At 37.6% G+C, this 14,531-nt stretch overlaps 1 protein-coding gene across 1 annotated transcript; it reads right to left on the bottom strand.

The window, feature by feature from the left end:
- Positions 1-9,171: 9,171 nt before the first annotated feature.
- Positions 9,172-9,651, bottom strand: SCP_1103720 (hypothetical protein; the record flags this gene model as incomplete). Its single annotated transcript, XM_027762807.1, has 1 exon — positions 9,172-9,651. The coding sequence occupies one exon, from the start codon at positions 9,649-9,651 to the stop codon at positions 9,172-9,174; it is 480 nt and encodes a 159-aa protein (XP_027618608.1).
- Between the last annotated feature and the right edge of the window lie 4,880 nt (positions 9,652-14,531).

Genomic DNA, 14,531 nt, shown 5'->3' with positions numbered 1-14,531 from the left:
TCAAGGGAGGGTGTGAGAGGGTGGGATGGGGTTTTGTGGGATCTCACAGGGCCCTGATTACTGAGGGGTGGGTGTTGCATGCTGATGTTGCACCTCGATGACCACTGCAATGACCGAGGCACCATCATTAGCCGTGATGGGCTCATGTGCATTGAGAAGAGTTAGGCAAGGGTGCAGGGAGATGTGGTCAGACTTCAAGGGGCCTCACGAGGCCTTGACAACTATGAGGAGAGGGCTACGTGCTGCTGCTGCACTGTGGTCGCTGGCACAATGATAGCTACACTGTAAAAGATTAGCATGGCTGAAAACAAACAAAAAGTATTTGTTTGACTCACCTAGACCCTCTTAAATGCTCCAAAATAAGCATACAGTTGAATGTTTCTGTTCGATGGCACAGAGGACTGCGAGCCTCAGGATGAGATAGAGGTCATGTCATCACAGAATTGTGACACTGATGCATCACATTGGACCAGAAACTAGAGAGGCACACAGAAATAAGCTCAGCTGCCTACGACCCATCGTACCATTCACAAGCAGTTTCGAGAATGACAGTTACAATTCCTGAGGTACGAAGGAATTGTTCTTTATGGGATAGAGCTTCCACCAGATTCTGAGGGACATCTCAAATCGCCCCTATGTGTGAGAATGACTTTTCAATACAAATTTGTGTGCTTGGGCTGCACCTAGTCCTGAGTTAGGTCTAGGGTTTAACTACAAACTTTGTGAAGCCTGTTGTTACTGTACTACAGCTTGCATACAGTTGGTCTTTCAAAGTGGTTGTAGTAAAAACTAACGCGACTTGCACAAATAGTGATCAATAGAAGTGCCACAGCAGCCACAGAGGAGCAATGCATCATAGTTAGTGAAATTATAGAAGCATATACTAATCCCAACATATACAAAGTAGTACCATTGAAATCTGTGAAGGAAATAGAGCATGATGCTCTCTTAAACCAAGTAAATCTGGCTGAGATATCTCAGTTTTGAGTTAGAATGCTCAGTCTGAAGTGCAAACAAATTGTATAAATGTTTAAAAAAACTATGAATGACTTTAAAATGCACATGAACATGCTAGATAGAGCACCTTACTTTTAACAGGCAGTGCACATTTTGTTTCCTTGAAGAAACAAGCAGAAGTGAGAGAAAACAGAGTAAGTGGATTATAGCACTTCAGCAAGTGATCCTGATGTTCTGCAAGTGACACGGTCAGATTCAGCTTAAAAATGCGGTCAGAATGGCTACCTGGTTTATCCAAATCAGAGCAAAATTGAGAGAACTACAAGCCTGGCAAGTTTGGCTAGATGTGTGAAAACAAGTGCTTTCAGCCAAAATGGATTGTAGCACTGCAGAAAGTAATTCTGGTGCTCTGAAAGTGATACTATCAGATTCAGCTCAAAAATAATAATTCTTTTATTTAAAAATCACTAACATTTTCTTGTAACTTTTTTGTATAAACATAAAGATGACATGCTGGACTATTGCAGTACTGTTACCAAATATCTGTAAGTAAAATATTAAATGAATAACATATAAAATATTGTAATACAGTTAGTAAGACCACTTAGAGTATGTAAGTAATATTATAAGTCATTCTAATACTCTATTTTTTCATTGTATCTGTATGAAATGAGTTTTTACATAAATGCAGTTGAAATAAAAACAGAGTTTCAGAGCTTCAAAAATTTATACACTAACAAGAAAGATTAAGTTCTTTATACTTATTAGTATTACATCAAATATTAGTAGATTTTCACCTAAAGTGACTGTTTTGAGTGAATACAAATGGCAAAACCTTTAAATAGATACTGAATAAAAATACAACATGCAATGTAATAGAATGGACCACTTTTTACAAGTAATCAACTACTAAGGAGTAATACAAAATGATTAATACATGTGGGAGCAATTAAATAATGAGAGAAAGGCAAGAAAACTGAATCTCAGGGATTGTTCCTGCCATGCGAAGCAGTGGCCCACTCTCAGCAAGTTCCAAATGGCCAGGTAAGGGGCACTTTTGTCGCTTGCAGTATGGTGCAAAACACTACCTGTCTTTATATGTTACGATTCCTGAGGTACAAAGGAATCGTTCTTATACAGAATGACCTCTAGACAGCACTTATTTTGTCACGACATTTTTCCCAAACTGTGGGAATGACTTTTGACTACAACTTTTGTATGCGTGACCTAGGGTTAGGGCTGAGTTTGTAGGAATGCCACAAGGGTTAGGGTCAGGCTTTGTCTACAAATGTTCTAATAGCTACTGATTGTAACTACAAGCGGACATTCAAAAAAAGTTGTATTGAAAACCGACGTGACTTGTACAAATAGCTATCAACAGATGGGTGGCTGTGGCACTTAGATTAGATAACAAATATTAGCTCTACTTCAATATACAGGGCAATCACAGAGGCACGTGAATGTCTATATTAAGTGCAATGCAGGTATGCCAGATGTGAGATGCTCCTGTGTTCATAACCATTAGCTGCAGATGCAAACACAGAGGCACACAGATATCTATATTAAGTGTGAAGTGGGTATGTCAGATGTGGCACATCCTTGTGGTCATGATCATTAGTTGTGGGTGCGACCACAAGGATGCATGAAAGGAGGCATCATTGCAGTGCAAATATCTATCTGGAGTGCGATGTCTAAATGGTCAGAAATGTGGACCTATATTATAGTGGTTGGTCTAATTGCAACCTAGAAGGGCTGGTAATAACAGATAGGTGCAAAGCGATGAGGTAGGAAGAGGATTTTTTTGGTAATGCATGAAGGGTGGTAATCTAAGTCACCATCTAGGGGGATAGTAAGAGGTACAAAAGGGGCCTATCTCCTGCTCCTGTGTATTGATCATCTGCCAAGTGTAGGATGACTGTAACACTTAGATTAGATAACAGATAACAGCTCTACTTCAATATACATTAAGATTAGCTTTTACAACTTGTTATAGTCAAATTTGTGCTTTGAGACTATCACCATTGGATTCAGGGCAAAAATTAGACCTAATTCACACCCTGAATCATTCAATTCTGTTGAGATTTGAGTTAGAAACGACCTTGACAGCGCTGAGATAAACCAAAAGATCAATGCTTAGTCAGCATCCCAATTGGGTAACAGACTTACATAAGGAAACCATAACTCCCCGAGTCATGCTCCGATTTGTTCTGCATTTATTTGAGGTTTCTAACCCCAAAATACACTTGCCTAAATCCGAAAAGTCAGTTGCCTTTGAAGGGCTTTTATGTGCCCCTGTGGTCATGCCCGCAACTAACAGTGACGACCACAGGAGCATCCTCATTAGGGTGTTCTGCCGGAACTAATCCAAATTAGGCCAGAATGATCACAAATTTATTTGCCCTGGTCCAGAACTGAACCAAAACCTTCCGGATCAAAGATATTTGCCACAAAGCAAGTTAACCACTGGTCCACCAGGCTATCCCCACTTAACCAACTTCAGCTTACAAGTCATTTCACTGGTTCATTACACCAGGTAAGTCCGACTTTTTAGCTTTATCAGTACTCATTAGAAGGAATTAGAAGTCCGCACTTTTGGCCTTACTTCATGCATTTATAATCAATTCTGATCAGTCTACAAGTCCGGGTTATTAGCTTTCTTAGTAACTGTTCTAGGGCAGCCTTCAAGCAATATATGTTCAGACTTTTGGCAGATGTAATAGGTGCTATGGCTTCTAACTAGGCTACAAGCCCAGCTTGAAGCAATAGTTGTAAAGCATCTTACAAGTCCGAGTTAATAACTTTGTTAGTAACTATTGTTAGACTGCCTTTAAGTATTACAAATCCGCACTTTTGGCCCACTTAGTAGGCATTGTAGCAACTTGTAACTACATTATAAAGTCACCCTTTTGGCATACTTAGTAGACATTGTAACAATTTCTAACTGGCCTACAACTCTAAGTTTCTAACTAATCTACAATTCCGGGTTATTAACTTTGTTAGTAACTATTGTAGAGATGCCTTTAAGCATTACAAATCCGCAATTTTAGTGCACTTAGTAGGCATTGTAGCACCTTATTACTAGACTATAAAGTCACACTTTCAGCATACTTAGTAGGCATTGTAGCAACTTGTAACTAGACTATAAAGTCACCTCTTGACACACTTAGTAGGCATTGTCAAAATTTCTAACTGCCCTACAACTCCGAGTTTCTAACTAGCCTACAATTCCGGGTTATTAACTTTGTTAGTAACTTGTAGAGCTGCCTTTAAGCATTACAAATCTGCACTTTCTGTGCACTTAGTAGGTATTGTCGCAACTTGTAACTAGATTATAAAGTCGCCCTTTTAGCATACTTAGTAGGCATTGTAACAATTTCTAACTGGCCTACAACTCCGAGTTTCTAACTAGTCTACAATTCCGGGTTATTAACTTTGTTAGTAACTATTGTAGACTGCCTTTAAGCACTTTTAGTGCACTTAGTAGGTATTGTAGCAACTTGTAACTAAATTACAAATTCACACTTTCAGCACACTTACTGGGAATTGTAACAATTTCTAACCACCCTAAAACTCTGATTCTTATAAGCACATTTGTAACAGTTTCTAGTCTCATTGTTTGTGATTCTTATAGGCACATTTGTAACAGTTTCTAGTCTCAATTTTTGTAGTGATTCTTATAGACACATTTGTAACAGTTTTTAGTGTCATTTTCAGTAGTGATTATTACAAGCACACTTGTAACAGTTTCTAGTCTCATTTTTTGTAGTGATGCTCATAAGCCAATTTGTAATAGTTTCTAGTCTCATTTTTTGTAGTGATTCTTATAGGTGCATTTGTAATAGTTCTCAGTCTCATTTTTTGTAGCGATTCTTATCAGCAAATTTGTAACTGTTTCTAGTCGTATTTTTTGTAGTGATTCTTATAGGCACATTTGTTCGTCAAGTCAAAGTAAGTGATCTCAAAAATGTTACAACAAATCAGAAAAAAAAGCCTAGAAAACAAATTATATAGTTTTCACTAGTAGATAAATTATAGTATACATTTTAAATTGATTATTCTAAGGCTGATAAAAATTGTACAAAGTGCCAAAAAATTGAGAGACTAAGAAATCTTTTAGTTATTACCAGTAGACATTTTGAGACTTAGAAAAATGCCAATTAATCCGAAAAATTTGTGAAATCGCAAGTTTCATAGTTCTGACCGATAAACATAGTATAAAATGCACTTGCACTTTTAAAGTGAAAGTGAGTGCTATTGAACTCAGAAAATTAATAATAAAAACCTGCTTTATCATTGTCACTATTAGATGTATTACAATATACAGTTTGAGTCTCTCAAAGTGTTTTAACTTTCCAAAAATGATAAAACATTATAAAATAACACAACTTATTGTCTTTACTAGTAAATGAACTGTATGATGAATTTCAAGCAAAAGTGAGTATTTCAAACCTGAGAAAGGCTGTAAAGACTTTGAAAATTAATATACTAATAAATCTTACCCAAAGGTGAACATTCGGACACACTTTAAATAGATCTCAAATTAAATAAAATGTTTCCAAAATTCAAAAAATTTATAAAAAATTCAGAAAATTTATAAAATGTGAAAATGTATAGCTATTCTCAGTAAACATACTACAAAATGCTTCTAAATTGAAAGTAAGTGCTTTGAGTGTTAGCCAAGTTACACAGCTATGTGCTTTTTAATAAACAGGTTATATGATAAACTCTAAGCAGAAATAACAGTTTTTAGTCTTAGATAAATCATAAAAAATGAGGAAAATGTGTAAAATAAGAAACATTGTAGTAGCTACTAGAAAAGATGCTACAAATATGCCCATAAAGTAAAATTGACTCCTGTGCAGTTTAGAAAACTTATAAAATGCCTAATTTTATAGTTACTACTAATAAGAAATTATTATAAGACAATATGATTATAATTTCTGAGATATAAAGGTATCAGTATGGCAGTAACATGACAATGAATGCTTGCTTTGCAGATAATTTTCTCTAAATTATGAAAACAAATTTTGACTACAAAATTTCACATATAAGATATGTCTAAATTCAGATTAGGCGCTAGATTTAGCTACAAATTTTGTAATGGCTGTCCTTAAGTGGCTATAAGTTTGAGTCCTTTCTGATCTTAATTTTTACTATACTTTTTCATATTTTTAGCATTTATTCATGAGGGCACTATGCATATGTGGGAGTAGTTATACTAATAAAAGCAGCATATGCTAGCAAAAGCAATGTGCATGGGTAATAAGGGAGGTAGAGTGGTGAAAATAATGCAATATATAAGGGGCAATGGTGATAATGGGCTGGTCATTATCTCTGTCTTGTTACGCTTTGATCCTATTGTCCATATCTCTCTCCCTCTTCTAATCTTCTCAAAACTTCTTTTATAAAGGACATGTGTCTGTGAAGATTGCGTGTCTGTGACCTCTATCTGTACCTATGTGTACTGATATTGTGTACTGGTATTGGTCTCTGCACAGGTTAGCCCCACCTATGCTCTACACTGGCTATTATAAGGGCAATGATAAACTAGGCTATTATAGAAGACTCAGTAGATATTATTAGATGGTAACTCAAATTAGTGCAATCTTAAAGACATCTTCAGGGAGCTTGTAGATTTGATATTGGGTGTTCTTTTGAGATAGATGAGGGATTGACGATAAGGGAGGAGGAAAAGATGCAAAGGCAGAAAGTCAGGTGGAATGTAGTGTTAGGTCTTTGGCCTAACTTTATGCTCCCCTGCATGCACTGCACTCATGCTCTCTATGGCCATCAAGGTCTCCACCTGATCATGTTATAACTGGCTTTTTTAGTATGTCATTAAAGTAGTTGATATGGGAGGTCCACAACTGGTAGCAGCTGGGAGCATGACATGCTGCCAAATGTATTGAAGGTGAGCAAGCACCATAAATTGCATTGAAGTGAAGTGCTGGCTGGGAGACATCAATGGTTATGGAAGAGTGGTGATGGAGTAGATCAATAAATGAGCCTAAAGTAATTCGGCCAGAATTTCTAGGCAATTATGATTTTTGAGGAACAAAGAGAATCGTTCTTATAAGCAGTAAGCCTTTGGAGGCCAACCTGATCCGTGACACACTTTTCCCCAAACTGTGGGAAAATCCTAGAGATAGAACTTGGCTACAAACATTCTAATGGTTCTTCTGGCCCAACTACAAGTTGATTATAGATGGACATTCAAAACAGTTGTATTGAAAACTGGCACGACTTGTATAAATAACCATCAACAGATGTATGGCTGCAACACTTAGATTAGATAATAGATAACAGCTATTATATGTCAGGCAACATTTGAAATTACCTTTTATGAAGTATTGTACCGAGTTTAATGCATTGTAACCATCACTGTTAAATTTAAATCAAAAACTGGACCTAGTTAGCACTTTAAAACATTCAATTTTATTAAGATTTGAGTGACAAACCACTTGTGCAGTACTGAGGTGAACATCAAGAAGGCCTGCTTAGTCAGTTTCCTAATTTGGAAACTGACTTACCTAAGGTACCCATGGTTACCTAGGCCATGCCTCTAATTTTTTGGTTGTTTTCTGCATTTTTTTAAATTTTCTGACCTTAGAATGCACTTTTCAAATTGGGAAAGTCAGAAGCCCTTCAGAGTGATGATTTCTGAGAAATGAAGAGAATCATTCTTATGAGTGATGAAACTTGAAGGGCTAAAAATGTTACCTAGTTATGATTCCTGAGGTACGAAGAAATCGTTCTTATGCAGGATGAGCCCTTAATGAGCGCCTATACCGTGACGAACTTTTGAACAAACTGTGGGAATAAATTTTGACTACAAGTTTGTATGAGTGACATGAGGTTAGGGTTACCTTAAGTTACAAATTTGTATTGGTGACCTGAGGTTAGGGTTACACTCGAGCTAACTGCTCTGCTTACTTGACTACAACTTAACTATAGGCGGACTTTCAAAACGGTTGTATTAAAAACCGACGCGACTTGGACAAATAGCTATCAACAGATGGGCGACCGTGGCACGTAGATTAGATAACAGATATCAGCAGTACTTCAATACGTTAAGATTAGCCTTGACACTGTGAGTGCAACCACAGAGACACGTGAATGTCTAAATTAAGTGTAATGCGGGTATGCCAGTTGTGGGATGCTCCTGTGGTTGTGACTGTTAGCTGCAGGTGCAACTACAGGAGCACGTAGATGTCTATATTAAGTGCAATGCGAGTATGCCAGATGTGGCACATCCCCATAATCGTGACCATTAGTTGTGGGCATGACCACAGGGGCACGTGAAAGGAGGTGTCCTTGCAGTGCGGATATCTATCTGGAGCACGATGTCTAAATGGTCAGAAATGTCTCATGCAGCACACACCTAGAGTTATGTCCCTTAGTTGAAGTTATGACCATGGCATGGGAAAATGTGCATATTGCCTGTGGGGACCCGTATTATAGCGGTCAGTGTGATTGCAATTCAGAAGGACTCGTGATAACAGATGGGTGCAAAGCAATAAGGTGGAAAGAGGATTTTTTTGATGATGCATGAAGGGTATTGATATAAGTCACCATCTAGGGGGTAGTGAGAGATACAAATGGGGCCTATCTCCTGCTCCTGTGTATTGATCGTCTGTCAAGTGTAGGATGGCTGTAACACTTAGATTAAATAACAGATAACAGTGTTACTTCAATATACATTAAAATTAGCTTTCACAACTTGTTATAGTCAAATCTGTGCCTTGAGGCTGTCACCATTGAATTCAGACCAAAAATTTGACCTAATTCACACCCTGAAACACCAAATTCTGTTGAGATTTGAGTTAGAAACGACCTTGACAGCGCTGAGATAAACCAAAAGATCAATGCTTAGTCAGCATCCCAATTGGGCAACTGACTTACATAAGGTACCCATGACTCCCCAGGTCATGCTCCGATTTTGTCCGCATTTATTTGAGGTTTCTAACCCCAAAATACACTTGTCTAAATCTGGAAAGTCAGTTGCTTTTTAAGGGCTTCCACGCGCCCCTGTCGTCGTGCCCGCAACTTACGGTGATGACCACAGGGGCACCCTCATTAGAGTGTTTACTATGTTTACTATATGATATCCACCTTCACCCCAGTGGGCTTAGGACATGTACTAGACAAGCCTTGATGAACCTGATAAGTAAGACGTATGAATCTGCGAGAACTACAATCTCATGAGCAGAATGTTCATCGGACTAGCACTCCGCAACCTGGGACCACCGATGGTATGATATAGTAGATGAATGGGAGGGTGCAAAGAGAAGAAGGGGTGAGCAGAGAGAAGAAGGAATGCATAATGGCAGTCATCGGGCAATAGCAAACTCCAATTCCGCACACCTCAGGATTGGTTTCCTTGTACGTACCACGGTGATATCTGCGATGGATGGTGATGGTGATAAGATCATCAGTGTAAGACATTGCGGAAGATGGCACATCGAAATGGATTGACACTGTCTTCAGCCACGCCATAAAGACAATGATAACGGGAAGGATGAAGGTGACGATGACGACGGAGGGTTTCAGGATCGTCTGCATCCGAATGAGAGTCGGTGATGAGGCAGGAGCTTGTGGAGCCTGCATGGAGCTCATGGTGGAAGTATGAGGTTGTGGAGGAGATGACGGATTGCCAGGAGATGAAGCGGCCTGCAAAAGTGCAGCAGTGTTCATCGTCCCTTGGTACCTCTGCATCAACTCATCCCATGCTTCCTCACTCCCGTGTGTGCCAGATCGCGAACAGTCAGCTCATCACGATCCTGGTGGGCAATCAGTAATGCGATGCTGCAATTGTAGAGTCGAGCACTGAAGGCGCTGATTTGATTCTCGACCGCGCAGACATCAGAAAGAAGCTGCCAGATGCGGTCAGCGACAATGTCACACTGAACACGAGTGACATGTTCTGCTTTGTGGGCTTTGCAGAGGAGGATATGGATGATGGGCGGAAAGGTTGCTGGCTTTGGAGAGAATCTGCGTGAAGTGAATGGTGGGGACCTCGTTCGATCAAAGGTGCTCGACATCCACCAGCAAAATTTGGTTCATTTTGCGTGCGCAGGCCGAAAGTCGGCAAAAATTAATTTTGTTAAATGGAAATTTGAGGACGGAATTCAAGGCCTCTCGCAGGTGACTTTGAGGGTCTTGACAACAGTACAGGATAGAGAGTTAAAGTGGAATAGTAATTTGAGTCTCCCGCACGCGAGGTTGGTGATAGTGGTTGTTGTTGTTGTTGTTGTTGTTGTTGTTGTTGTTGTTGTTGTTGTTGTTGTTGTTGTTGTTGTTGTTCTTGTTGTTGTTGTTGTTGTTGTTGTTGTTGTTCCGCTGGAACTAATCTAAATTAGGCCAGAATGAACCCAAATTTATTTGCCCTGGCCCGGAATTGAACCAAAACCTTCAGAGACACAGATATTCGTCAACAGTCAACTAAGCCACTTGACCACTGGGCCTTGTGAAAGGACTCAACTTCAGCTTACAAGTCCTTTCATGGTTCATCACAGCAGGTAAGTCCGACTTTCTAGCTTTATCAGTACCCATTAGAAGGAATTAGAAGTCTGCACTTTTGGCCTTACTTCATGCATTTGTAATCAATTCTAATTAGTCTACAAGCCCAGGTTATTAGCTTTCTTAGTAACTCTTCTAAAGCAGCCTTCAAGCAATATCACTTCAGATTTTTGGCAGATGTAATAGGTGCTGTGACTTCTAACTAGGCTATAAGCCCAGCTTACAGCAATAATTATAAAGCATCTTACAAATCTGAGTTTCTTTATCATTAAGACCTCTAGTAGAGCATTACAAGTTCTGATCTACTTGGAGACTTCTAACTAGTCTACAAGTCCGGGTTATTACCTTTGTTAGTAGCTATTGTAGCCTTTAAGCATTACAAATCCGCACTTTTAGCTCACTTAGTAGGCATTGTAGCAACTTGTAACTACATTGTAAAGTCGCTCATTTGGCATACTTAGTAGGCATTCTAACAATTTCTAACTCACCTACAACTCTGAGTTTCTAACTAGTCTACAATTCTGCTTTATTGACTTATTAATAATTATTGTAGAGCTGCCTTTAAGCATTACAAATTCGCAATTTTAGTGCACTTAGTAGGCATTGTAGCAACTCATAACTAGACTATAAAGTCGCACTGTTGGCATGCTTAGCAGACACTATAGCAACTTGCAACTAGATTATAAAGTCACACTTTTAGCACACTTAGTAAGCATTGTAACAACTTGTAACTGGATTATAAAGTCATCCTTTTGGCATACTTAGTAGGCATTCTAACAATTTCTAACTGTCCTACAACTCTGAGTTTCTAACTAGTTTACAATTCCGAGTTATTAACTTTGTTAGTAACTATTGTAGGGCTGCCTTTAAGCATTACAAATCCGCAATTTTAGTGCACTTAGTAGACATCGTAGCAACTTGTAACTAGACTATAAAGTGACACTTTCAGCTTACTTAGTAGGCTTTGTAGCAACATATAACTAGACTATAAAGTGCACTTTAGGGTACCCTTCCAACCTAGCTCTTAGCTTCAACATAATCTATATTGTGTTGTAGCTAAGAGCTTCTCAGATGTCAGACAGACCATGGTACTAATACATATCCCAGGGCATTATATGGGATTACCCAGGAAAAAGGCAGGGCATAGGCTGGTCCAATGGCACAATTATCATATGGGATATCCTATAGTACTAGGACATTGATATTTATATCCCAGTATTACTGGTTGTCCTATGGTGCCAGAGGTACATAAGGATGTCCCACTATTAGTAAAAGATGCATTTTCAGGCTATTGTATGGTATCTTTTAATACTTTGTTCTACAATCATATTGTATAAGCTCTAATTATAAAAACAGTGACTAGAATACTGTAAATAAGTGCCTTATTTGCACTTTATATATCGTAAAATATTTATAGAAAGCAGGATATCTCATATCAAGTATTGCGTAGGCATTTGTAATGTTATAAAGACTATATTACTATTGGTAGCATGTACAACAACTTCATTAGCTCATATAACAACTAAGACAGGTCAAACAACAATGTTTATTCTCGTGTTTTAAAATCAATTTTACATTTTCTGACATAATTTTCAGACTAACATGATATAATCTTTGGCATATAGTATGTATCATAGCTATACTACAACTTTCACTAAGTGTCTTAAGAAATGGAACAACTCAGTCTACTAATATACTAGCAAAGGAGATATATTCTTATCATGTCTCCTATCATATACTGTATTTGAATGAAAAAAGAAAGGCATTTGACCTAAGACTTCAGTCAAGTTGCGCTGAGAAATGCATTCACTGAATGACACCTTTGTATTATGGGATGTTCCTTTCTGTGATGAGATATCCTATGTAAGAACCTGTCACTCTTAAACCTTAGTAATTCAACTGTTAGTATAAATATCTAGATAATTATAGTAGTTTAATAGAAACTTCAGGCTAAAGAAGAGACTGAGTCTCTGTGAATCTATAAATCACATCTTAGGATGTATTTAAAATGGGAGATCCCACCTTATATAATATGCAAATAAAGTGCTTGTTTATATCACTATAGTCACCGTTTTTATAATTAAGACTTAGATAATATGATAGTAGAATAAGTATAAAAAACTACACATACAATAGCCTGAAAATGCATCTTTTACTAATAGTGGGACATCCCTATGTACCCCTGGCACCATAGGACAACCAGTAATACTGGGATATAAATATCAATGTCCTAGTACTATAGGATATCCCATATGATAATTGTGCCATTGGACCAGCCTATGCCCTGCCTTTTCCCTGGGTAATCCCATATAATGCCCTGGGACATGTATTAGTACCATGGTCTGTCTGACATCTGAGAGGCTCTTAGCTACAACACAATATAGATTATGTTGAAGCTAAGAGCTAGGTCAGATGAGTACCCTAAAGTGATAAAGTGACACTTTTGGCATACTTAGTAGGTGTTCTAACAATGTCTAACTTGCCCTACATCTCTGAGTTACGATTCCTGAGGAACGAAGAGAATCGTTCTTATAAGCGGTGGGTCTTTGGAGGCTGAGGTGAACTGTGACGCACTTTTCTTTTAACTGTGGGAAAATTCTGGAGGTAGAACTTAGCTACAAACATTCTAATGGCTCTTCTTGTCCAACTACAAGTTGAGTATAGGTGGATGTTCAAAACAGTTGTAATGAAAACCGGCGCGACTTGTATAAATAACCATCAACAGATGCATGGCTGCAGCACTTAGATTAGATAACAGATAACAGCCTCATCTCAGAGAACATTGAAATTATGTTCTATAGAGTGTTATACTAACTTCAATGCATTGTAACCATCACCATTGAATTGAATGCACTTTTAGAACATTCAATTTCATTAAGATTTGAGTGACAAACCACTTTTGCAATACTGAGGTGAACGACATGAAGGCCTGCTTAGTCAGTTTCCCAATTTGGAAACTGACTTACCTAAGGTGCCCATGGTTACCTAGGTCATGTTTAAATTTTCCGCCTTTTTCTGCCTTTTAAAAATATTTCTGACCTCAGAATACACTTGCCCAAATGGGGAAAGTCAGGAGCTGTTAAAGTTACAATTCTTGAGAAATGAAGAGAATCATTCTTACCAGTGATGGGACATTGAGGGCTAAAAAGGTTAGTATATGTGTGTAATGACTATATAAGATTATAGAAGTGTAATTAGGATACATTTTTAAGAACCTTACAGTGCATAATGATATATCTAATCATCTCTACTAAATGATATGGTATCATATATAACAGCCTACTGCAAAAAATATCACTGAAAACTGTTACAAATGTGCCTACAAGAATCACTACAAAAAATGTTACCAATGTACTTATGTGCATCACTACAAAAATGACCCTAGAAACTGTTACAAATGTTCCTACAAGAATCACTACAAAATTGTTACCTATAAGAATCACTACAAAAAATGACCCTAGAAACTGTTACAAATGTTCCTATAAGAATCACTACAAAAAATGTTACCAACGTACTTATATGAATTACTACAAAATGTGACCCTAAAAACTGTTACAAATGTGTTTATAAGAATCACTACAAAAAATGTTACCAACGTGCCTATAAGAATCACTACAAAAAATAACACCAGAAACTGTTACTAACGTGCCTACAAGAATCACTACAAAAAATGTTACCAATGTGCTTATAAGAATCACTACAAAAAATGACACTAGAAACTGTTACAAATATTCCTACAAGAATCACTACAAAAAATGTTACCAACATGCTTATAAGAATCACTACAAAAAATGACCCTAGAAATTGTTACAAATATTCCTACAAGAATCACTACAAAAACTGTTACCAACGTACTTATATGAATTACTACAAAGTGTGACCCTAAAAACTGTTACAAATGTTCCTACAAGAGTCACTACAAAATTGTTACCTATAAGAATCACTACATGACACTAGAAACTGTTACAAATGTGCCTATAACAATGTATTAAAATGTATACAAGAAATTGTTATGACATCTTGTATGAACTCCTAGTATACCATTTAATAATGTG

This window comes from Sparassis crispa, assembly GCF_003851025.1.
Source record: "Sparassis crispa DNA, contig_000011F, whole genome shotgun sequence".
Lineage (NCBI taxonomy): Eukaryota > Fungi > Basidiomycota > Agaricomycetes > Polyporales > Sparassidaceae > Sparassis > Sparassis crispa.
The sequence above is the reverse complement of the archived record's forward strand: the minus strand, read 5'-3'. Positions and strand labels throughout refer to the sequence as shown.